Below are 25,566 nucleotides of genomic sequence, written 5' to 3' on the forward strand. Positions count from 1 at the left end.
CTGAATGAATTTACCATGTTGAGGCATATCTCTGTTCTTGTTCAAGTGAGAGTTGGTTCCACGGGGGTAAGTAAATTTGGAATGATATTTTGTCAAACACTCGCGTCAGTTCTGTTTTATACTACAATCAGTTCAAGAGATACTGTAAAAGTGGATTTGGGTCACTTTTAGATAGTTTCCACTGAGAAAATAAATAAGCACTGCTCATCATTCTCAGATACATTTTCTAGTATGACCGATAACCGACACCTTGGCTGTTAAAAAAACATAGGGTATCCACTTGCTCCCACTCCAAGCTCTTCTGCGTATCCAGAATATTAAAAAAAAACAGAGCCCTAACCATAGATAATCTTCACTGCCACCAGAAAATATTGAACAATTAAATTACAATGGGATGCTTGTTAAAATCATATAAAGGTCTTGTTCAAAAGAGAAAAGCTAACAACACTATGCTGAGTGGAATCTTATGAACTAGTGTCTATCCTAGACTTGAATTGTTTCCTGAAGACGACCTCAACAGCTGATGATTGTGACTAGGAGTTATTGAATTGGGCATGGCAGCAGAGCTGAACATAATGTTCGACGCCTGTGCAGATGGCTGAGTCTGGTTAGCCGAAAGTGGCGAGCGAGGACCAAACGAGAGCATCTGTGGCTGCCTCTGCAAGAATGGCATCTGAGGGTGCCCCTGCCCATGCATGATATTGGTGGATGAGGCTGGTCTGGTGGCTTCAGCCGTGGAGCCTGGTTTGCCCACCGGTCTAGGGCTTATGTTCACTGGATTAGATGCCACGGTGCTACTGCCACCGTTGGGCTTGGGCAGCCTAGTTCCAGTGTGATTCAAGCGGCCTGACATCACCTGTATGCGGCCAGCCGAAATCCTCTGCCTCGCTCTCTCCACTTGCTCGCATTCCTTCAAAAGCAAGGTCTCAACTTCAGCAAACTGCTTCAGCTTTGACTCCAACCTCTTCAGCTGCAAGTTCAGCAATTGCAGATAGTGTCAAACTATAACAGCCTAAGCATCAAAAGATCGTTAGCTTAACTTTCCACCCTAGTTTCAGATATTAAAATCTAGGCATAAGAAAAAAATTTAAAAAAGGCATAAGGGCAAAGCCTAAAATAATTCTTTAGATTTCACCATCGAGCAACTTCTAGACTATTAATACAGCTAAATGATTTTTGTAGAGGAACAGAACTGTATTGGGTAAACCAGAGGCAATGTAGTATAATGACCTTTATGCAAAATCAACAGGTTTAATGATCCTGGATAGCAACTAGAAAATGTATCTTAATTTCACAATAGCAGTTAATCATTATACAGTTGATTCCCAGTTCTCTGGCTATCACTATTTAGCTAGTCACTCCCCGCCCCCTAAGTCACACGATTTCTACCATTAAATAAGGCTATAGTAAAGGAAATGACAGGGCATGTACAATGGATAATTGCTGAGTCGAAGGAGAGAAATGAAAAAAAGAGGTTTGTATTCTCTTAGATCTCTTAGTAAGAAAGATAAGGCATTTTCTCCATTTTACAAGATGCCTTCTGTTATGACCGGTTTGGCCTGTAGCAGGAGGAAGCCCATTAGTGGGCCTAAATTAGGGGCTTAGCCCATTTATCCTTTTCATTAGCTTATTTATACTGCTACGTGAGAAACCAGGCAATAAACTGATCTTATAGATCGTTACTGCCGACTCCTTGAGGAGTCGGTCTTCCCTGCCCTAGCCGCCGCTTCTTCCCCTTGGGCCGCCTTCCTCCAACCTCGCGACGGCGGCCAGCCGCCGGCGCCGCCTTCCTCTCCCTCGTCCAGCACACTTCCACCCCTACAATCTACGCCCTAGACCAGGTAGACTAGCTGACTCTACCAATTTGGTATCAGAGACCTCAGTTGCGATCATGTCTTCGGGCCAGCCCACCGCCACCATCGCCGCCACCTCCGAGACGCTGCCGGCCTCCACCGCCGCCGCGCACTTGCCGCCGCGCTCGCCGCCGCCCTCCACGGGCGGCGCGACGTCCATGGCGGAGGCCGCCGACGCCGCTCCCCTCCTCTCGCAGCGGGAGCTCTCGACGGCCATCCGGTTCGATCATGTCCAGCCCTCCACCGAGTTCTTCCCACCCGCCGCCGCACTCCGACGTCCCCGCCGTTCTCTCCCCGGCGGAGATCACCGCAGCCCTCCGCGATCTCGCCACCGCGGTCCAGGAGATCCACCTCTACTTGGCTGGCCCCTACGGGCCGCCGCCGCCGGCGGTCTGCTGCCGTGGCGACCCGACGCACCAGGCGGCCTCCGCCGCGATCGCCGGGCCGCTCCAGCCGACACTGCTGCTGTCGTCGCCGCCACCCGATGCCGGGCTGCTGAAGTCCCCGCTGCCTCTGTCCACCATCTCCGGGCCGGGCCCTACCTCGGCGCCGGGGGTCCCTCTTCTCCAGCAGCCGACCGCCTTCTTCCCCACCGGGACGCTGCAGCAGCAACAGCAGCTGCCGCCGCTGCAGCTGCTGTCCTCACCGACGCTATCCCCGCCGTTCGGTGGGCAGCTGCAACAGCAGCAGCTGCTGCCGTCGCCACCAACCACCGCAGCAGCGGCTGTTGCCGCCACCGACGCCGTCCCTGTCTTTCGGCGGTATGGGAGCGACCTTGGCCCCGGGCTCTACTCGACACCGCCCGGGATGCCCTTCCACCAGGTCCATTTCCCTCCGTCGCCATCACAGCTTCCGGCTTGGATCGCTATACGCCACGAGTCGGCGGCGGTGAGGCTGCAGGCTGCTGCGCGCGGCCTCCTAGTGCGTCGATGTGTGCGGGAGATGCGTGATATGCAGCTGCAGCTCCTCCAAGTTGCGCTTCGTTGCGCAACGGACCTCGATCTCGTCCGCTGCGTTGGGGACCTTGGGCGTGCGGCCCCACGGGCGACAGACATGCTATTTTTCCCGCGGGCAACGACCTCAAAGTCTGTGCCATCGACAATCATCCGGCGGGGGAGAAGGCATGGTGTCACCGACAGGAGCGCACCGCGTAGCACCACTGCATTCCGCCGCCGGCCGTCGCGCGGGCTCCTTTTGTCCCGCTGGTTTCAATGGGATTCAGGTGGTTGTACAGGTGCACGTCCGATGGGCGGATGGTGTCCACTTTATGTTCAGGGGTCACAATAAAGCGTCCCAGTCTATTTCAGGTTGAGAGTAATAAAACAATCCGAGATGTAAAAGGCTCGTTTTTAGGTGTTAGGGTTGTGTTGCGTCGAGTCATGGTTTGTTTAGGTTGCACCTCGAGGACGAGCTGCATGTCCAGGTGGGGTGTAGTGTTAGAGTACGTCATGGGCCTGGGCCCGTTAGTCTTATGGTTTGCTTAGGGGTAAAGTAAGCCTTGCTTGGGAGTCAAGTAAACCTCTCTATATATGGAGAGGAGATGTATCAATCTAATCAAGCAAGAATTAAGAAGGAAATCCCTTCTCTCTTGCCACCGGCCGTGGGCAAGGTCCCCGGCCGGCCCTCTCGCGCCCTCGCAGCCCTCCCTCCCCCTCCCAAACCCTAGCAGCCACATAACACCTTCTCATAGTCACAAAATTTTCAGTTTAATTTTGATCATGCAATAAAATTTTAGGAGCAACCAAACATTAAGTGTGATAACCCAAATGTATAACATGCTTACATGCCTTTTGTCTTCTCTAAACAACAAGCAATACATAAAATAAGTTATCAACCACTATACATGCCCTTATGATGCTTCCACTTATCGCTAAAAGGAAACTCAAAATTTTATGGGACCTGACAAGTAAAAATCTATACGGCAGAAATCAGCAGTATCACTTCACAATGAATCCAAATTAAGAGTGCAATAAAATGGCAGCATGCAGACTAACCTGATGATTTATCACGATAGCAGCTAGTCTTTGGATTTCACGTTCCTCTTGATCCGCAAAGAGTTTAGACTTCATTGCTGCTGCCGACAAACCACACAACGCAGCATGCTTCACATTTTCTGGAGAAATGGACGATGATGGAGCACCTGTTGTAGGATAGGATAGCAATTCAGTGGAAACTCTTGAATGAACGAACAAATGAGATTTCACAGAAAAAAATTATAATAAATTTGAAAGGCTACCATTATGGTCACTAAAGTTTTGATGTGCACCATGGGTCCTATCATCAGCATGCATGCTTTCAGAAATCACCCTTCAGCAAGAGGCAAGTCAAAACCAAACTATAGCAGAACATGTCAAGAGAACTGGAAGCAAAACCAAAGGTTGAAATATCACCACCAAACAGAAATGTTTCTTTTTTACCCCATGTCAAGGATGTAAATGTTCAAAGTACCCAACCCTTTAGCTTTGATAATGTTAATAAAACCACTCATACAGGAAAGATGGCTAACCTAGGATCATCCTCTCGTGTTAAAGCAGATAATGCTGCACTTGCGCATGATGCTGCAATTCTTGGTCCTATTGCAGAGGCCAAGAACGCAACCTACACAATATTTATGAACAGTGAGGCCAAATATACAGAAGACACCATAAACATACAAATGTTTTGGTCATGAGGAAGTATAAAGCGCAGCACCCTACAACCAGTGCGCCCATGCATTGCAAACCTTAATGGTCTATTTTTGTTCATGAGGATAGCATGGATGTGCAGTTATGCATTACATAGCCAGCCCTTGAAAGCGTACTCGCAAAATGCAATATGAATTTACTTAAACCTGGCCGTTTGGAAGTAAACTGGACACCTTTCAATTCGAAACGGACTATTCTGGTGTTAAAACAGTCTAGGAAAAAAAAGATTTGATGCTTCCTTAAGAAAAAGTAATACACTACAAATGGTACGTAGACATGTTAAATTGGAGTTCGGACATGAAGGAAGCAGATTACCTACAAATTGTATGATACTGATATATAATGAAAAAAACAGCTTAACTTTGTATTATTAAGGAAAAGTTGAGACACTGCTTCGAACAGTGAAAAGGTTGGGTTCCCTTGACACTGCTTGATGACAAGCAGCATTGGATGAAACATTTCAATAAGTACAGTATTCTCTAATAGAAGTGATGCTATTTTATCATCAAAGAGTGCATGCTAGCATAAAGGTTAATCTTGGACCAATTTACATAGAATTCGCTTCTTAGTTCATCGGGAGACGTCCTTCTTAGTCCTCTGACTTTGGTGTGGGTTCAATTTAAAGTTTCAGCTTTCAATGTGCATGTACAGTTGTGTGTGGTGAAGTGTACTTTCATAACAAACGCTTGGACTGGACCAAGATCGAGTGTTTAAGCTAGATTGTCTTCTCCAAAACATTCCCAGCATTTCCAACGCAGCAAGCTAAACCTCCAGCTGGTCATATCAAATGTAAACTGCCTAAAGCAGGGTGTGCTTCCAGTGCTCTATTAGTCTATTGTCAGCTATTTAAGTGTATGCAATGTTTGACAATGTGAGCTGGCAATTAATTGGGACCTCAAATGTACTTATTTCCTGCTTAGTCAATCGGCCAAAACTTAGAAGCTGTGCACTTCAACGCTGTGTTCTAAATATTCGAGTTTAGGCGTTCCCTTCAAGATTAAAGGATTAAGGTCAGGTACTACTAGCACCCAGTTCAGAATTCATAATTGGCATTTATTATATATATAGTTGAAGTGGCAAGTAAAAGTATAGGCTTCCATTTCTGATATTCCCTGTAGTAGAACACAAAACCATGTTTAGTGAAACTTTTAAGTATGTATGCTAACCCTAACATTACTAACACATTTGATATAAAATTAATTGCCAATAAACATCATAGCATGTAATATAGGGCTATGCATTATTGGCATCTGGAGACCCTCTAGGCCTCTGACTATATGGAATGGGGTAACTCAGTGCATCAGTAGTCTTAACAGAACGTGTTGAACAATTACTTACCAACGACATGACTGGATTAGAAGAACTGATGAACGGGAGTTGGTTTCCATGTTGAACACTTTGAGGCAGATTTCCTGGATAGGGAATAAAATAGAATTTTCAATGTTAAAGGAAGAAATCACGCCACAATTTAGAAATGTGAAAAAATAAACTAAACATTCAAAAATTTGATGGTAGTGTAAATTATAATTAAATGATGTAGAAGACCTGACGTACCATTTGAATCTGAATGTGGATGTCCATTGGTTTGCACTGGCATGGATGCATCTGGTACCTCAATGGTCTCTAACAAACTATCCTCCACTGGAAGACGAATAAAATGGTAAATACACTGTGCCTTTGACTTTGTTCCAACATGGTCTGCGATGTTATTCCAGTTGTCATTGTGCTTCTCTATGCCCTCCAACAACAATAACGTTTCTCGATCAGTCCAGTTATCCCCATCATTTTCTGATCCATCTCTATCTCCATTGACTCTCTGAAAATCTAAGCTTGAATGCCCAGTAATATATCGTGAATCATGGAAGCAATTTGAGCAAAGAGCAATATCTACCTGCTCAACCAGTTGAAAAACAAGCTTGTTACTGCTAGCTTCTTACCCATAAAATAAGAAAAGAAAAACAGGAAGCTGACTAATTAATTAACTTGAAAGAATGGTTCAGCCTTGGAAACTTTCCCCTACTCCTCACATCAAATATGAAAACTACATTGTAGTTCACTTATACATCATTCATGCAATAGCAGATACTGGAATTTCAAACAGAACACATCTGGTCCAAGCCACCACATATCACAAGTTAACCAACTCAGATAAGTTATGTTGCACCTAGATGCAGGTTGTTCCACATCACATATATATGGCACTAAAAATAAGGAATTTTGTTCTAAAATGTTTTTGGTGGTGGAAATATTAATATGAGCTTCCAGCATTATGATGCATAAGCAAGATTTAAGACAACCACATAAGCACTATTATCTGCTGGGTCAGGAAATCAACAATGAAGATAAAGCAGGGTTTATAATCAAATAACAAACGCTAGTCTTTCTGATCCCAACCAAAACTTTGTCAGTAAATTAGTCAGCTCATCTATGAGACTATTGAGCTTACTGTGATTGGGTTTCACAATCGTTGAAAAATATGCCTTTTGAGTACGTGCGAAATTCATAGTCTTTACAACAATCCTAGATTCACACAAAAAAAAATGAAAATAGAACATGTATATGCAAATATGAAGATGATCACCTCCTTTTGTGACTGATAGTGCAAACTGCTTAAAGATTGTGAGCAGTAACTGCAAGAGCTCTCTGATAACCGTTCTCTAATCTTTCCTTCCAATTCCGCAAACTCAGCACCAGCATCAAAATCCAACACCTCTGAATTTGATAAAGACGATGCCAGCAAGGCAATGTCTTCAACTCGGAGACTACATTTTGGCCGATCAAACGTAATTAAACCATCAATTGATTTCAGCGGTGCAGTCAACAGCTGCAACCCCCCTGCTGGTTCCTCCCTTAGAAGTGATGCTGCCGCCCTCAGACCCCGGTGCACCAACCCAACCGCGAGGTAATTGATGATCCCCCATGCATCCAAGAACCGAACAATCCTACTCAGATCGTATAATTCACCTGTGTTAACAACAAACCCCTGGCAGTCTGCAAAAGCAAGCCTCTTGCCTGGATTCTCCAAATACTTGGCAATAACTTTATTCCGCAACGTGATGAACTTCCCCGGCGTGTTCCCCGGAGATTTCCCTGTAAAAAAGTGTGGCACTACCTGCCTTTCCAGCCTGTGCACCGTCCCAGGAGAGAACCAATCTACAAATTGTAAACTAATAATTCATGCTGCAACTGAACTTAATAAACCAGCACATGTTTACAGCTAAATAATTCAGAGTTTGGCCGCAGCTAGCGAACCTGAGTGCTTGGGCACGACATGGAGGCGACCCTGGAACTGCTTGGGCACGCCGTGCCCCTCCATGAGGGGCGGTGGCGTGCACACATAAGAAGACGGCATGTCAGGATCCGTCGAAAGGGACGGGTGGTCGGGCAGGGCCCCGGAGAGCACCTGGAGCTGCCCGTGCGAGATGTTCTCCAATGCCGGTGGAACCAAGGCAGAGACATCTCCCGCGCACGCAGATCGCTCGGCTGCAACGACGGCCAGGACGGACGGGTGCGGCCGGTTGACTTTGCGGCGGGTGGCGGCAGGGAAGGCGGAGATGGCCTCGGCCGGGGAGAGCACCTCCGCCTCACGGAGGTCCCTGGCCGCGGCACCGGCAAGGATTTCGTCGTCAGCCGCAGCCGACGGGACGGCCGTGTCGTCCTCGTCGTTGGCGGCGGCGGAGTCGGAGTCGTCCGAGTGGTCGCCCGCGGCCGACGGCGTTGGGGAGGCGTCGGGGTTGCGCTTCCGCTTCCGCCATTTGAGGCGCGAATCTGGGAGTCAGGATTCGGAATCGGAGAGTGCAAGATCGTCAGACTTCGCACCACCAGGTCAAAGAATCGGGGTGTTCCGGGAGGATTTCGACGCACGAACCTGGCGTAGAGGAGGCCTTGCGCGGCATCGTCGGCGGCGACGGCGCGGCCGAGGAGGAGGTGGAGACTGGAGAGGTTTAAGAGTGTGACCGGGAGTGAGGGTGCCGACCGGCTCGACGGCGACGAACGACGACGCGGGAGGGATGCACGTGCGAGGGAGGCTGGGGAGGAAAAAGACTCGCTCTGCTTCATTTGATTTGACATTGCAGATATTCGTTCCATATATTTCTACAGATTTAATCAAATTTACTACAGTACAAAGTTTTATTTCGAATAAAAATAGAAATTGGAATGGAGAGAGTACAACAGAGATCACAGCTATTTTAATTTGACTAAATTGTTTCCTCCATATTTTGAAGAAAAGACTGAGGGATGAAGCAGTTTTTTTGTCAAAGGAAACAATGACATATATAACAAGCACAAAATCTCCATCTCCGCTACTTATAAAAATGAGTAAAACATAATTAATAAAGCTCAGCTGTTAAACACTTACGATAAAAATGTCTACCTCGGTCCAATGTTGAGCTCAACACAACTCAACATGATTTCAAATTCCACAAGACAACTTGCATGTTCGATCCATCTCAAAGAGGAAGAAGTGTTCGTCGCGGGGTTGCCAAGCAACCTACCACTCACCATGAAAGAGTCCACAAAGATCCCATAGTTGAGCGAGAGGATGGCTCCTACACCACTAGAAGCAATCTAGTGCAACAATAGAAGATGGCTGCTCGAGAGGCCACCAAAGAAAGGGAGGAAAATGCAAGAAAGAGGAAGAAAACCAAGAACTCAACTATGTACACTATTCCCATCATGGATTACAAGGACTTGAGAAATAAGTTTGTTTATATTAAGGCCAAGACCTCAAATGATGATTGCTTTTGGACCCAGGAGCAAGAACTTATCATGTCGCAAATCTACGAGATCCTCAAGTGGAGAAGTTGGGCAAGAAGGCATATTTCAATGGAATGCTATGGGTGACCGAGAAGCTTGCGCTTCATCCCTTGATGGAGCTCACTGAGACTACAATGTCCAACTCATTCAACAATTCTTTGCCACCGTCTAATTCGGCAACTCCGATCATGGTGATATCTATTGGATGACCGGCAATGGTCGCTACAAGTCCACCTTCCGGAGGTTTGCTATTGTCCTTGGGTATCCCTTTAATGGAGTAGTGATGATGATGTCCACAAGATGCATGTGACCCGAAATTGAGCCCGGCAAGAACAAGCTTGCTCCTCTCTTCAATGAAATTGGTGTTCCCGGTCTTGCGAAGAATCTCCTACCCCTATATGACATCCTTCTCCGCTTCTTCTCTCTCCGGGAGATGGTGCACAAACAAGTGAAGAATCTCTCATGGTTCCAAAAGATGATGTTATGCATGAATCTGGAGATCCACAAAGAGAACTATTCCCAATATCTCTACACTCGCAAGGTGCAAAAGCAAAACAAGCAAATCATAAAGATCGAACCAACGTGACTTCGCCAATGATGTTTGCCATCGTGCCAGTGAGGAGTTGATTCCTTCTCCTTCCGCAAGTCGGTCCAACTCCATCATTCCCTATACCGAGTACAACACCTCTAGAGTGCATTGGTCGAACTTTGATGATGCCTCTTCAAAGATGAAGGCCAAGGGCAAGGATGTCATGGAGGAGAGAGAGGAAGAAGAGGACTCCAATGACACCAACGAGTGATCTCTTTGGGACCCTTAGTATGCTCTTTTCTCTTTTTGGTGTCTCGATGCCAAAGGGGGGTAAGTTGTTTTAGTATGATCTCCGTTGGGAATTTGCATGGGCTGGGCATGATTTGCTTGTGTGTTCCATTTTGCCTCTTTAGCAATGATGCCCCAATTATCTTATTTGAACCTCATTCAATCTATTCGTGAACTTTAGCATGTAATAAACTTAAGTAGGCGGTGATGGCGAACTATGGATATTTTTACGGGTATTTAATTCTATGCCCCTGGTTTCTTAGTTGTGCTCACTTTTCCCCATTCGATAACTTTTTGCTCACTTTTCCCCAAGCGTCTAAACTTTTAGTTTCACATTTTCCTCACTTTTGCCCCGAATAGTTGCTCACTTCGAAAGCAAAATGAGCAAGTGGGGAAAAGTGAGTTGTGTTAACGAACGAGGGGCATAGAATTATTAACCCCATATTTTTATCCATGTCCATGTGATGGTTGAATTCTATTTATCTATCTCTCTATTACCATCTATCGGAGGCATATTTGAGTTTAATGGATGATTTTTTTGAAGGCAAAACGTATGAAATCTATTCCTAAACTCATATATATTCTATTTTGCCTATCTTTGTTTGTAAACATGAGGGGGAGCTTCTCTAAATTTGATGTGTACGTGTATTCAAATGCAATTGTCAAATGTGCACACTTTGAGGGGAAGCTCTATCTCATTTTTGCAAGCCTTTGCTCTTCTTATAATATCTATTATGTATTACAAATTCGTGTGTTGTTATGAGACACCAAAAGGGGGGTTGAAAGAGCTAGCTCTATCTCTATCTCTATTGTTTTGTATGTTTGTTAACAACACACAGATGTATTTTACCGTGTCTACTCAAGTGTGTAGGATTCAATTTTAGCACTACAGATCATGACCCACCTTTTTCCTATTGGATGTTTGATCTATGAAAATGGTGGATGAGAACATGCTGAGGAGATGTGAAGAAAGATGAGGAGAAAAGAAGAAGGAATGCAGAAATATGCAGGACGAATAATATGGCCCTCCACTTGCCGGATCATCCACCCCCCTTATCTAGGTAGCCGACCACCAAACGCAAAGGAATTCTAGGAATTTTTTCAGGGAGGATCATCCGGATTGTTGGAACTCAAACTTCCGCCCCTTTTGTCCGGCCCCCAAAAGATCAATGGCAATGGTCATCTTCTAGATGGGAGGTGGAGGGGGCGATGCATTTTGCATCCGTCTCCCGGATAGTTTTTCATGCAGTTGGGAATAGGGAAATGGCCAGCTCCTAGATGTGGGCGGGAGGGGGGATAAGTTTCCCTACCCCCCCCCCCCCCGATGCTATAACGGCTACATCACGTGTACGGACTATAAAAAGGGGAGCCTTCTTCCTCCTCAAATCAAATCTGACCAGCACGAAGACCACTCTCTCTCCTCCGCAGTTCTTGAGATTCAATCGCATGGATCTCCCTCCCTATCTAATCAAATCACACCAAACTTTGGAAATCGAAGCAGGATGGCTAGATCTACTTATCTACCCAAGAAATTTTGTGATTCCCTTATTTTACCTTTGTGGAGTGGAAACCCTAGATATCCTTTGTGGGGATCCTTTTTGTTGAAGGCATATATATCTTAAATCTCATTGTAACTAGTTCGTGATGTCGCTGGGAGCCTCCGTGTCCTTTGTGGAGTTATGCCCCAACCTTGTGTGAAGGTTAGCCGCCTCGACCGACCTTGCTTAGTGGAGAGGTGAGTACGTCTTTGTGGTGTGTTCACGAGGAATAGTGTGAAGCCTTTGTGTCGGTTGGCACCTTTGTGGCGCCACACCTCCTCAACTTAGACGTATTTCCACTTGTCGAAGGAACTGCGGGAAATATATCACGCCTCATGTCCGCTTGCTCCCGGTTATACCGCTTCCTCTTCCTCGCTCTCTTTTACTTTGTTTCCATTTCCTTGTTTGCATCACATCATGTAGGATCACTTTTCATTTCAAGTTATCACCTTTTATTTCCCACTTCCTCCATAAAAACTGAAAAACCTAAAAATCGTGTAGCGCCTATTCACCCCCCCTCTGTACGCTCATGTTGCCCTTTCACTTCTCCTTGGCACCGGTGTTGTCTGTTGGAGGAGACGAAAGTGAGAGAGGCGGTGGCGACGCATTGGAGAGTTTCCATCTATTGATAAAATAAAAAACAAAAAAAAACATTTGGTCTGGTGAAGCAACGAATAAACAAAGTATCGAAGTCTCTTTTGTAGTGATATTACATCATTAGCATTCTTCCTGTGGAGCGTGGATTCGATAAACCTAGTACGTGTCTCTTAGGGAAAAACAAGACTAGTACAATCCGATAGTCAAAATCGAAGGTATCAACCTTTTTCCTGGCGCAGTTGTCGAGGAAGCAATTTCTAATCGCTATCCCTCGTGAGGTCACTAGACATTTTGGTTCATTAGTCTAGTCTTAGTTTCATATTATTACTTGTTACTAATTTTTTATTGTCCTTAATCAAAAAATTCAAAAACATTAGTTTACCTTTTTGTTATTTATGTATTTCTACTTGAAAACACACAAAAACTTAGAAGTATGGCAGCGAAGAAGCTTGGAGAATTTGCTAGCCCCATTGATGATTATCTCATTGCACGTATAACTCAACCTATTGTCACTACGGAGAAGTATGAAATAAAGCCTAAATTTTTAAGTTTGGTACAACTAAACCAATTTGGTGTGGTTCTACTTCGGAAGATGCATGTATGCATTTAAACACATTCACTGAGGTATGCAAGATGATGCGCATGAAACATGTTAATCCTAATGCGGTAAAATTACGCTTGTTTTCATGTTTCACTTAGAGGGAAAGCTAAGGACCGGTTGCTAACACTACCTAGAGAAAGTATTACTTCATGGGATAATTGTTGCGATATTTTTATGACTAAGTTTTTCCCACTTGCAAAAACTATGAAACTATGATCTAACATTACAAGGTTTAGACAAGAAGACCACGAGCCGCTAGTGCTTGCATAGGAATGGAAGGAGGCTGTAAAGAATTGTCCCAACCATGAGATGGAAGAATGACTAATTTTACATTTCTTTTATCATGTACTTAACCCTATGTCTAAGCCTATGTTTGACACTGCAGCTCGAGGCACATTCATGGGAAAGGAAATAGAGATAGTCAAGATGCTACTCAATGATATGCAAGACAATCATTCCCAATGGCATATAGAAAGATCATCCACAAGAAGATGAACTCCGTCACCGAAGGAAAAAAAAAGAAGACCCCACCACAAATGTAGATGAACTTACATGATATCATTAAAGGTAAAGAAGAAATACAAGATAATGCCTCCAACAATGCTAACGTTGAAGGAAAAGATTTTATAGCACGTAATATTAACCCTATTTAGAAGATCAAAGCTATGGCTCGAATTATCAAAAGCCTTATCCTAACCAAGCAGGAATACCAATAAGTTCAACAAGGAAGGTTCACTTCAAGATTATCTCAAAACTTTTATGCAATCTCGAACTAAGCATAACAATGTTGTTGTTGAATTGACCGAGAACCACGAGGCTATTTGAGGACAACTATCTAAACTAGTTGTCACTATAAAAACTGAAATAAATGATCTGTCGGATAGGGTAAGCCATATGGAGACCCAATTGGAAAAGAAAGGTGATAGTCAAGGATTAATTCTTCCCAAGCTTGGAGGAGAACCTACTATTGCATTTTTATATACACTAACTTCAAGAAGAAAAAAACAGCCCATATCATTTGTCTTTTTTTTTTAGAACACAGTACAACGCAGACGCTCACAAACACGCACGTACAAACAACCCCTATGAAGGCACGCACGCACACCCTACCCCTATGAGCACCTCCGAGGGACTGAGCCAGCATATAAATCCAGGTAAACGCAAACACCCATGCCAATTCTAGGACTTGAACCTGGGTGGGCTGGTTCCACCACAAGGACCTAACCACTAGAGCCAAGCTCTGTTTGCATTTGTCTTCTCTTTTATTCGGAAAGCCGAGTACTTTGTATAAATTACATGGAGTATTTAATTATTTAAAATAGTGTCACACAGAATGGTTGGCCTCCCTTACCGCGCTGTCCGCGCATAGATCGCGATCATTGCGAGACCGACACCTGCTAGGTTATTTGTAAATTGTAAGGGTGTAGAGAAACAGGTTGGGCACGAAAGCACCAATAACCTGATATTGCTGCTTGATACGCCTGCGGACGACACCGTGCCTTCCTTTCAAGCCACATTGCCATAGGAACCTCAACATGGTGCGCATCGGCACCGGGGGGCTAATCAGGGTGGTGACCCCCGCAAAGAGCAGGAAGAAGGCAGCGGTTATGATATAGTAGACGATGGTGCTGACTGCCCTCGTGGTTGTCACGACAGACAGAGCCGCGAGAAGGCGAGGATTATGCTGACTAGTGATGCCCATATGCATTGCAGCGCCACGACGAAGCTCTTCCAAGAGCCGTCGGAGCGTGAGGCCTTCCCGAAGACTAGGAGCACCACCGCGGCCACCGAGGACACCAGGGCGAAGCTGTCGAGGACCAGGAAAAATTTGAAGACGATCTTCTGCTGGAGCACAGCCATGCCCTTGACGACCCTCTTTGCCTGGTCGTCAGCTTGCTCGTAAGACCCGGGCAAGCTGTAGGCGGCCGTGAAGGCTACGGTGGCGATGAGGACGGCGACCATCGCCAGGCTATCCGACGTCTTCTCGATCCGTTTAGCTATGTCGTGGCCGCTCCATTTCTCCACATGATCCCGCCTCTGAGGGCGAGACTGTCCCCCGAACGCAGCCAATGTCAATACAAGGCCCAGCTGCATCGCATCATCAAAAACAGAAAAGTTCTAGTAATCTAATGAGGCTGGTCATAGTGGGGAGTAACTTAGACTAGTAACATGCACATGCTACTACCTTCATAATGGGTATTAACTTATATGTGGTTTCATGTATTGTATTATTTATTATGTTCAAGATTCATTTTATCTTATGGGGCGTGATGTTATGATAACATAGCTAGTAGTTATCACCTTACTTTTTTCATTTATTACCATGATACATCACTAAAACGTTTTGAAAATATGCGATGTTTACCTATGTTATTAGCACTGTGAATAGTCTGACAATGGAATTGATTACATGTAAAATTTGTTTTAACGAACGTGTATGTAATTGGAAACGCCACTGCATTGCGTATACTCCTACTTACCACGGAGAAGACACTGGTGGATCCCGCGGCGAGATCAAACGGAGTGTGCCCGTCGGTGTTCATTACGTCCGCTCGCACTTTACCATTCCTCAGCAGGACATCCGCGATGTCAGGCGCGCGCGCGGCCACCGCGAGATGCAGAGGCGTGTTGCCGTCCCCGTCCTGCATGTTCAGGAGGCGGCGCAGCGTCGGCTTCTCGGTGGCAATGGCAAGCTGTACAACCTTGGAGTGCCCTCCCCTGGCTGCAGCGTGCAAGAAGGTTTCGCCGCGCTCGTCCAGGAGCTCCGCCGTGTCTGGGCATGCTTCAATCAGCGCCCTGGCGACGCGCGCGTGGCCCATGCCCGCCGCGATGTGGAGAGCGGAGAGGCCGCCCGAATCCCGCGTCCGGACCGTGGACGGCGCGGCGAGCAGGATGGCACCTACGACGGAAAGGTCGCCGTCAGACGAAGCAAAGTGGAGCGGAGTACTGCCACCGCCGTCTGCTTCGCCGGCCAGGGATGGCTTCCAAGCCAGTAGCACCTCAACCATTCCTGACAGACATTCAAATCGTATCAGACTAACTATGCATGCATGCTAATTTAAGAGTCCACGGATCAAGGACTCACGTTTGCCCTCGAAGACGGCGGCGTGCAGAGCGTTCTGGGAGCTCGGCCCGTCAGCCGACGCGTCGATGCAGCTGCTGGTTATCGCTCTCACGGCGGCCTCTGACCTGCTCATCACCGCCAGGTACAGAGGAGTTAACCTCAGAGGCTAGCTCCGGCGTGGTGTTGACCAGTGCCTCAACCGCCTTGTCATGGCCGAGCCTCGCTGCCAGATGCAGGGCCGTATCCCCAGCCTTATTCTTGCACGACGAGATGGTGTCCTCACCACAGCCCCGTGCGAACTGGATGAGGAGAGTCACGACCATGTCATGCCCCGCCCTCGCCGCGCAGTGCACCGGCGTCTCCATAACCGAGTTCCTGGAAGAAAGCAGGCTCCTGACGACGTCCCCGCCGAAGCTCTTGTAGAGCTCTTGGATCAGCTCCGTGTGCCCTTGCTCCGCGGCTAAATGAAGGACGTTGTTTCTCTCCCCGCTGACTATGTCTGAAACAAATAAAACATACACGACGACACTGAGATGAGGCAGTAGTAACTTAGGCTGTTCTCTACTTCTAGGTTGATCCAGAGTTAAGTTAGAGCTCGATCGACTCCTGGCCGACCTTTGGATTTCTATCGTGATTCTGTGTACATCATATTTGCACATGTGGTTGCAATTGCAACCAAAAGTTGCATATGAAATGAGTGTACTGGCTACTGATGACCGGAGATCGAGCAACAGTTAGTTAATCATTGCCAACAAAAATATTACCAGCGACTTGATCAGCAGCAGCCAGCAGTGCCAGGGCTTGGTCGTTTCTACCCTCGCACACTGCAAGATAGAGCTGGGTGCTCATCATGCCATCGTCGCTGGGTTCAGACGCGGCAGGGACAGAGCCTGTGCAGAGCTGGATGCAGTGATGAAGGCCCATCGATAAATCAGATAATCGGATCAGGCTCCGCCAACTGAACTAGAGGTGTCTGTGCTGTGCGTGAGAAGATACAACTTGCACGGGATGGTGTACATATATATACTGCGCCAGATTAACCCCTAGCAACGACCTAGCGGTTGACGAGCCTTGCAGACAAAAATCGAGTGTAAATACCTAGCGACGGTTTCATGGTTCAGAGACCGCCATGCATGGTAGGCGTGGGCAAGCAAGTCGTCGCAAGGCACAAGGGGTTCAATATTTCCACAGCCTCTGGTGGTACGTGTGTTGTTGTGTGTGTTCCAGGAAGCTCGCGGCCGGCAAAACGACGGCGCAGCTGTACGTGATGTGCGCCTGATGCTACGCAACCCCCTGTCAGCTACTGCATCAGCGGACATGGATAGAGCTTGGAGTCTCTCGGGGACGATAACTACTGGCCATGTTGATTCGTCCTTGTACACACCGCACACGGTACATACAACTTATTTGCACCACACACGTTGAAATGTGGCTAGTAAAACTTCTCTAACGACTGGAATATCGGGGTCGTCACGACGAAGTGTCAAGAGTCCACCACTACGGGAAAAATAGGCGTCGCCGTGCAGCCTTTCTTTGCCGTGAGCTGCTGCACGGCAAAGACATTTTTGCCGTGCGCAGCCAGTAGCACGCACGGCAACAACAAAATGCACGGCAATGTCTCAGAGCGGCGCACGGCAAAGTCAGCCGTGGCGCACGGCAAAGGTACTGCGCACGGCAAAGACCAACAAAATCGCACGACAAAGAAGCTACGACGGCAAAGACCATAAACGCCGCACGGCAAAGAAATACAGCACGGCAAAGGGTCTGGATGTTGCCGTGGAGCCCCCTTTGCCGTGCGGCCAGACAAGGTGCACAGCAAAGGCTCCTTTGTCGTGCGGTTCTTTCTTTGCCGTGCGCCGTCATTCATTTTATTTATTTTTATTTTTATTTTATTTCATCTAATACTTATATTTTCTTTTTAATTATTTTTACTTTTTGATGACTATTTATTAGTGTTACTTAAGACAATATGCAATACAAAATTACTCTCCATGTTCATCCCCCACATATATCAGGGTTTCAGAGCAATTAATACGCGCTTCGGAAAATCTGCTAAGTGTTATCGCCCAAATGTGAGGAAGGTCACACCGGGGAGCTACTTTTCCACCATTACACCTTGCACCACACTTTCAGACATATCATAGGTCCACATGCAAGATTTGGTGGGGTTTCGGTGCTCCGGCGGTCGTTCTCCCCCTCCTCCCAAAAAAACAGCTAGATTTCTCCGCGCGAGGGTGCACCAATATACTTTTTCATTCTTTTAGGTTTGTTTAGGACATATACACATGGAGAACCAAGATTGGGACCCTTTGGCACATATACCCGCAGCTAGAGTCATTATCACATGATCGAGGGTGTGCCTGATCTAGTGGTTAGGGTTAGGTGTAGGGTTAGGGCTAGGGTATAGGCGGTAGGGTTAGGGTTTAGGTTCAAGGTAAGGATTTATGTTTAGGTATAGGTTTAGGGTTTAGGGTTAGGGTTAGGGTTTATTATGCAGGGTTTTGCACCTCCGGTGTCAGCACGTGTAGTTAATGGTTTAGGGTCTAGGGGTTTAGGGCTCAAAGCCTCCCCAGTTTAGGGTTTAGGGGAGCTACTTTTGCACCATTACACCTTCCACCACACTTTCACACATATCATATGTCCACATGCAAGATTTGGTGGGATTCCGGTGAATGGATCGTAGCGAACAAGAGGGAGGGGGGGGGGGGGGTGAATGGACGCTACGCAAAGTTTTAGCCTTTTTCAATTTTTAGTGCAACGGAAGTAAAGGTGATAGCTTTGATGCTCAAGATGATCCTAGTATGATCCTAGATAAGTGCAACAAGTAAAGTGTGCTGACCCAGCGTACCACTGCATGGTGTAGTACACAAGTCGTTGACATAACACAAGTGAAACACCGTTCCACTCATATTACATCTCTCAGAGTGGTACAACAGAAACATATGCGAGTCCAAGGTATGTCTATAGAAGTACACACGAACTGTTTACATAAGATCAACACAACCTCCTACTTTACAGTGAGGTAAAATTTCAAATAAAGCTCCAGAAGAACGACTCGTAGTCTATCTTATTGCTAACTCAAGTTTAAGAGCTACTTGGCTTGCTATAGAATTCTAGCTACTTAGGTGCTAGGATTAGGGAAAGGTTCCCTTCTATTACTAGTCTAGGTTTCCATTATAGTTGGTGCAGAAGTTGACTCCATTGACTCCTTTAACTGGATTCTTCATCTTGTTGAAGTTGACTCCTTTGTCTTCGGGTTCCACGGTAGTTTCTCCTTCGGTGCCTTGATCTAAGAAGGGGGTTCAAATGGGAGGGAATGAGTACGAGCGTACTCAGCAAGTTCATAATAGGAAATAGGTGTATCATGCACTAGCTACAGCCATAGACCATAAAGTCATAGGCCAATGCAAGTTTTCATAAACATTTCTTCAAAATGTTTATTTTATTCTGAAAACTATGCCCGTCAGTCTTCACAGGTTGACCAGAACTTCGTGGAGTTCCTTTCCTGCCGCGTTCGCAGTTCCCTTCCCGGAACAGGGAGTGACAGTCACAATTCAGTATCCTCTGCAGAGGTGCGTTACTTTTCCTATAAGAGACCTTATCCTTGATACGTATCCGAGATGCATGCTCGTCCACACTTCCTTGGTGTGGGGCCAGGTGTAAGATCCAAGCCAATCACTTCCTTCTCCGCGACCCTGCAAACCCACCCTTTTGTCCAACCGCACACCCCCAGTAGACTTCTCCCGATAATACGGCTTTACTCACGGTGTACTTTGGACAATCCATCATAGACCGTAGAGCTCAACATCACATATGGATGGGGATTTAAAAGGCTATCCCAACCTACGGCAGTGCCTCCAACACCCCGCAGCTCTACCAGTCCGTTGGCGTGCAGAAGGGAAAAGATACAGCTGACTTCCCCAGAGCCATTGTAGATCTTATGGTTAACGCGATTTGTACGGCGCTAGAATCACTGGACGGCATTGGTACTTAGTCCTAGATGAGTAGTACCCATGCAATGGAACCTCCACCATATCAACACATACCATGGTTCCATTGCCCACCACATAGTCATATTCATAATTGTAAAATAATACTTTGCTTTTCAATGCATGAGTGATAAGTATAGTACTTTGCATATAGTTTGATACAAATAATCAAATGACATGAGCAAGCGATGAACTTGCCTTTCTTGACTGCAAGGTTATGCAGGCAAAAGCTTCGACACATGAGAACTCCAAATTCTGAAATACCATCATTGTCCGGTAAGGACAATGTTTAAAGAACTGGCAAAGATGCTATAATGTATAGTATGAGATGCAATCGTCCCGAGCGTAATCTAATCTCGATGATTTAAGTTTGATAAGTTGTAAATATTTCTTTAGGGTGTGTTGCACTTTTAGGATGGTTCTCAAACAAGGTTCTTATTAAGGTTGGTGATATTAAGATCATAAGCAAGTGATATAAGACATCATAACAATCATACACATAAAGAATAGTGGTGGAATAATATGTAAAGATCAACTGTTAATTTTAAGTTCTACAGAACATGGTTGATGATTATTTATACTATACTTCAAAAGAATAACTTTTGAAGAACATGTTAATTAAGAAATAATAAGTATTTCACAGAAGGATTAGGGCTTCTAAGGTTTGATTGATATTTGTACTTCAAAAGAATAACTTTTGAAGAACAGATAAAATAAGAATTATGAACTACTATACATAGGAGCTATGTAACTCTAGGGTTTACTATTGGGTTCATTTAGTTTCACTAATAGGAACTAGTTGGGTTCTTAAGTTGAATTGGTTCTATATACAACAAGTATTGGCAGGTTTATTACTATGGTTGATTATGGTATTATATCAAATGATGGTTATCAAGATGGTTCTATAATTAGCTATTAGGGTTTACTATGGGTTAGGTTTACTATAACTTCCTATTGGTTTCACTAAGAAATCACTACTGGTTTCCAAGCTAAGTGGCTTATCATTTCCTAAGTAGGGTTTAGTTGAATAGGAACATGTGTTGTGAATTATTACATAAGGTTGATACTAGGGTTCATAATTATGGTTCTACTAGGGTTTAATGATTGAGGTTTATCCTAATGGTGTGGTATAATGGAGTGGTGATCAATGGTATCAATGTGAGGTTAGCAAGCTAGGGTTTGTAATTAAGTGGTACTAGTGGATCATACAAGTGTTAACTAAAAATAAACACATGAGATGATAGTCTCCTGTGAATTGTACCTAGTTTTATTTTAGTGGATCATGAGTATTGTAATATCCCAGGTATTGGGGTTACAAAAATAGAGGAAACAGATGCGTGCATTGCATTCATGCATAGAAAATCTGGGGAATTTTCGCGCTTTAAAGTAAAACAGTCACAGTAACTGAAGTTTCACTTGACCTTGGTGGAACTGAAGTAGCTCATCAAGTCAAGCGCTATAAACCTCAATGTGACTTTGCAAAAACTTTGTTTTGGGTAGAGATGATTTGATCTAAGGGGTTAGATCAAATGGAACTAATAATCAACACAACAACACTTTACTCAATGATCAATTACTTGATCTTATAAAAGATTATAATATGGTAATCCTTGTCATAACATATGAACACCAATTCAATTGCAAATCAAGTAACAATAAAATGGAGAAACCATTCTTGACTATCTTCTCCATGTCTTAAAACTAATCCATGATCCTACCATGAAACCTCATGGTATTCATTCCACTTCAACATTGGAATTATAACAAGGAGATCCACTCAAGAAGTATATATTCTTCTCCATTCCATATTATTATACATCAAACCTAGAGAGGTGAGAGTTCTATAATAATTATTAGAGAATCAATACCAAACCTTGAGCTAAACTTTGGATATACATCCAAGTATTCAAATCATCATCTTTAAGAGGAACCTTAGAGTATTATTCAAGACATTCCTTAGAGAGAGAAACCATTTGTGTTAAACATAGACATTGATGATTACATCAACCTCTATGGAGCCTAACCCTAGGTTAGTATTAAAGACCTTCCCAAATGAGAGAGACCAATCATACTAATTCTAGCTTTACCTATTTAAGAATCAAGGATAAACTTTGAACTAAAGTATTAGGTAAACCATTTCATCTTGGAGTGGTGAGATAACCAAGATAGCCAAGTGGAGTTTTAGACTAAATACCTGTTGAGATCTTGTGAGTACACCATAAACCCTAGAATAATCCATTCCTATATAAGAGAGTGATACGTCTCCAACATATCGTTAATTTCTTATGTTCCATGCCACTTTATTGATGATACCTACATGTTTTATTCATACTTTATGTCATATTTATGCATTTTCCGGCACTAACCTATTAACGAGATGCCGAAGTGCCAGTTCCTGTTTTCTGCTGTTTTTGGTTTCAGAAATCCTAGTAAGGAAATATTCTCGGAATTGGACGAAATCAATGCCCAGAGTCTTAGAATTGGACGAAGCTTCCAGAACACCCGAGAGCCACCAGAGGGGGGCCACAGGCCCACCAGATGATAGGCTGGCGCGGCCCAGGCCTTGGCCGCGCCACCCTACTGTGTCGCCGCCTCGTCGACCTTCCGACTCCGCCTCTTCGCCTATATAAAGGTCCCTGACCTAAATCTTCGATACGGAAAAGCCACGGTACGTGAAACCTTCCAGAGCCGCCGCCATCGCGAAGCCAAGATCTGGGGGATAGGAGTCTCTGTTCCGGCACGCCGCCGGGACGGGGAAGTGCCCACGGAAGGCTTCTCCATCGACACCGCTGCCATCTCCACCGCCATCTTCATCAACGCTGCTGTCTCCCATGAGGAGGGAGTAGTTCTCCATCGAGGCTAAGGGCTGTACCGGTAGCTATGTGGTTAATCAATCTCCTATGTACTACAATACAATAATCTCATGAGCTGCCTTACATGATTGAGATTCATATGATGATGCTTGTAATCTAGATGTCATTATGCTAGTCAAGTGGATTTTACTTATGTGATCTCTGGAGACTCCTTGTCCCACGTGTGTAAAGGTGACAGTGTGTGCACCGTGTGGGTCTCTTGGGCTATATTTCACAGAATACTTATTCACTGTTATGGATAGCATAGTGAAGTGCTTATTTATATCCCTTTATGATTGCAATGTGTTCTGTATCACAATTCATCCTTGTGCTACTCTAGTGATGTTATTAAAGTAGTCTATTCCTCCTGCACGGTGTAATGGTGACAGTGTGTGCATCGTGTAGTACTTGGCGTAGGTTATGATTGTAATCTCTTGTAGATTATGAAGTTAATTATTGCTATGATAGTATTGATGTGATCTATGCCTCCTTCATAGTGTGATGGTGACAGCGTGCATGCTATGTTAGTACTTGGTGTAATTGCAATGATCTATCATGCACTCTAAGGTTATTTAAATATGAATATCGAATATTGTGGAGCTTGTTAACTCCGGCATTGAGGGTTCGTGTAATCCTACACAATTAGTGGTCTTCATCATCCAACAACAGAGTGTAGAGTGGTTTTATTATGAGATCAATGTTGAGAGTGTCCACTAGCGAAAGTATAATCCCTAGGCCTTGTTTCCAAATAGTGCTATCACTGCTTGTTTACTGTTCTACTGCATCTGTACTGCCTGCAATATTTCCACCATCAACCACACGCCAGTTGTAGCATCAAGCTATTTTCTGGTGCCGTTACTACTGCTCATATTCATTCATACCACTTGTATTTCACTATCTCTTCGCCGAACTAGTGCACCTATACATCTGACAAGTGTATTAGGTGTATTGGGGACACAAGAGACTTCTTGCTATGTGGTTGCAGGGTTGCTTGAGAGGGATATCTTTGACCTCTTCCTCCCTGAGTTCGATAAACCTTGGGTGATCCACTTAAGGGAAACTTGCTGCTGTTCTACAAACCTCTGCTCTTGGAGGCCCAACACTGTCTACAAGAATAGAAGCACCCGTAGACATCAGAGAGCTCAAGATCTGGTGTTACACTCAAGATAGTTGAGGCAACACCTGGATTTGAGGGAGAGAACTATTCTTATAACCAGATCATCATATCATCATTGTTGAGTAGAACCCTAACATAATATCTCAGGCATTCTCCTGGGATATAAACTTTAGAGGCAATCATAGTAGTCCCATTCAAGAAGGTAAATTAGAAGTACTATACCCTAGTTGATCAAGACAATGCTTGATCATGGAACTGAGAAACCTAATTAATGAGAGATACCTTAGGAAGCCAAACCTTGATCATTATAAATTGAGTGATGATCATAAACCCTAAGAACTTGAGGTAGAGAGATTAAGAACAAGTTGATTATGCCTAATCCATGATCATGCCCTTGAGCTATGTGAGGATAAGTTAAAACCTAATAGGATAAGTAGATATCATTCACCACATGAAATCATAGGGAGGTAACTAGTATGAAAACCTAGGCTTATATCCCAACCTTTACTTGTGAACCACATGGTGATCATAAGTAGAATCCTATCACATCTATATTTCATTCTAAAGAGCCTAAGAAAACCTTAGAGTTAAACTCCATATTTAATATAGTGAGAAACCATCCATCCATATGACGAAAGTTAACTATAAAAAGAACTATAAAAACTTTAGTTACTTTAACAATAGAATAAGGATATAATAGAAATCTATTAGTGAAATATAAAACCAATTCTCAAGTCCTTAGTAATTAAAGGAGAACAGCAACAATTAAGCAAGTAACCATATTACCTTGGTTAGGGGAGATTAAACCTTAGCAAATGCAATATGATGTCATCCCAATTCTATAAACTAGAATTTTATCTCAACCCTAGTTTATGCATCACTATGGTGATCATAATATGAACCTAGGCCATAATTGAGATAAAAACCAATTGCCATTAGGTAAATATCATTATAACCCTAAGAATTGCTCATTAGCTAAATTCTATGCTTCACTAATTAACCCTAAGAAACATCTAGTGCTTAAACTCATAATTAAATCCATGGGTGGTGATCAACCACTTATCTCTGTAAATAAAGCCCAACCTTGAGGAGAGTAATGCATACTCTAGGATTTTAAGTTATATTTAAAATATAGTACTAATACTAACCTTGAATTTGGGTTATTATCAAACCTACAAAATCCTAAGAAAATGTTGCTCACATGAAATGCCAGTGACTAATTCCTCAAATGGAAACCAAGACATAGTAACAATCTCTGAAATACTTTGAGATGAAAGTATCAACTCTCATCATTCTAAACAGAATTGATTGCATAATAAAAAGAGAATTAAAGTAAAAATATAAGATTAGGTCCAAATGTTATTTTAATTACATTCACAAATATGCAAGTAATTCAATATAAAATATGAATTCAAAATAGAATAAGGAAACAATAGTCAATATACTAAATCTTGAATGAATGAGCATCATTACAAATTATTTACAAACAGTATTGAATTCAAATATGAATCCAAATAATAAATATAAAATAGAATTATAAAACAGAAAAGAAAAGAGAAAACAATATAGAAGAGGAGGCTTACCTGCCTCACCTGGCCGGACAACCCACGCAGCAGCCCAGCAGCAGCCTAGCAAACAGGCCCAGCATCACCTCCATAGCAGCCTGGCCCAGCCCACCGTACCCTTTCGTCAAAAG

At 44.3% G+C, this 25,566-nt stretch overlaps 1 protein-coding gene and 1 pseudogene across 1 annotated transcript; both read right to left on the reverse strand.

Moving 5' to 3' along the window:
- Positions 1–317: 317 nt before the first annotated feature.
- LOC127294795 (SWI/SNF complex subunit SWI3C homolog) lies at positions 318–8,584 on the reverse strand. Its single transcript, XM_051324691.1, has 9 exons — positions 8,406–8,584; positions 7,790–8,305; positions 7,119–7,690; positions 6,092–6,428; positions 5,876–5,949; positions 4,360–4,451; positions 4,090–4,160; positions 3,848–3,993; positions 318–970 (listed from the first exon to the last, which is right to left on the reverse strand). The coding sequence occupies exons 1-9, from the start codon at positions 8,431–8,433 to the stop codon at positions 479–481; spliced, it is 2,328 nt and encodes a 775-aa protein (XP_051180651.1). The 5' UTR covers positions 8,434–8,584; the 3' UTR covers positions 318–478.
- Positions 8,585–13,837: 5,253 nt separating this feature from the next.
- LOC127294794 (uncharacterized) lies at positions 13,838–16,921 on the reverse strand (annotated as a pseudogene).
- Positions 16,922–25,566: the final 8,645 nt, after the last annotated feature.

This window comes from Lolium perenne, chromosome 4, assembly GCF_019359855.2.
Source record: "Lolium perenne isolate Kyuss_39 chromosome 4, Kyuss_2.0, whole genome shotgun sequence".
NCBI classification, from domain to species: Eukaryota; Viridiplantae; Streptophyta; class Magnoliopsida; order Poales; family Poaceae; genus Lolium; species Lolium perenne.

What these genes read in the sequence shown, in the direction of transcription:
- LOC127294795 (XM_051324691.1), bottom strand. Translation starts at nt 8,433, where the DNA reads ATGCCGCGCAAGGCCTCCTCTACGCCAG. An exon ending in AAACTTTAGTGACCATAATG is followed by an intron (nt 3,994 to 4,089) that starts GTAGCCTTTCAA and finishes ATCCTACAACAG; the next exon opens with GTGCTCCATCATCGTCCATT. An exon ending in CTATCGTGATAAATCATCAG is followed by an intron (nt 971 to 3,847) that starts GTTAGTCTGCAT and finishes CTGAACTTGCAG; the next exon opens with CTGAAGAGGTTGGAGTCAAA.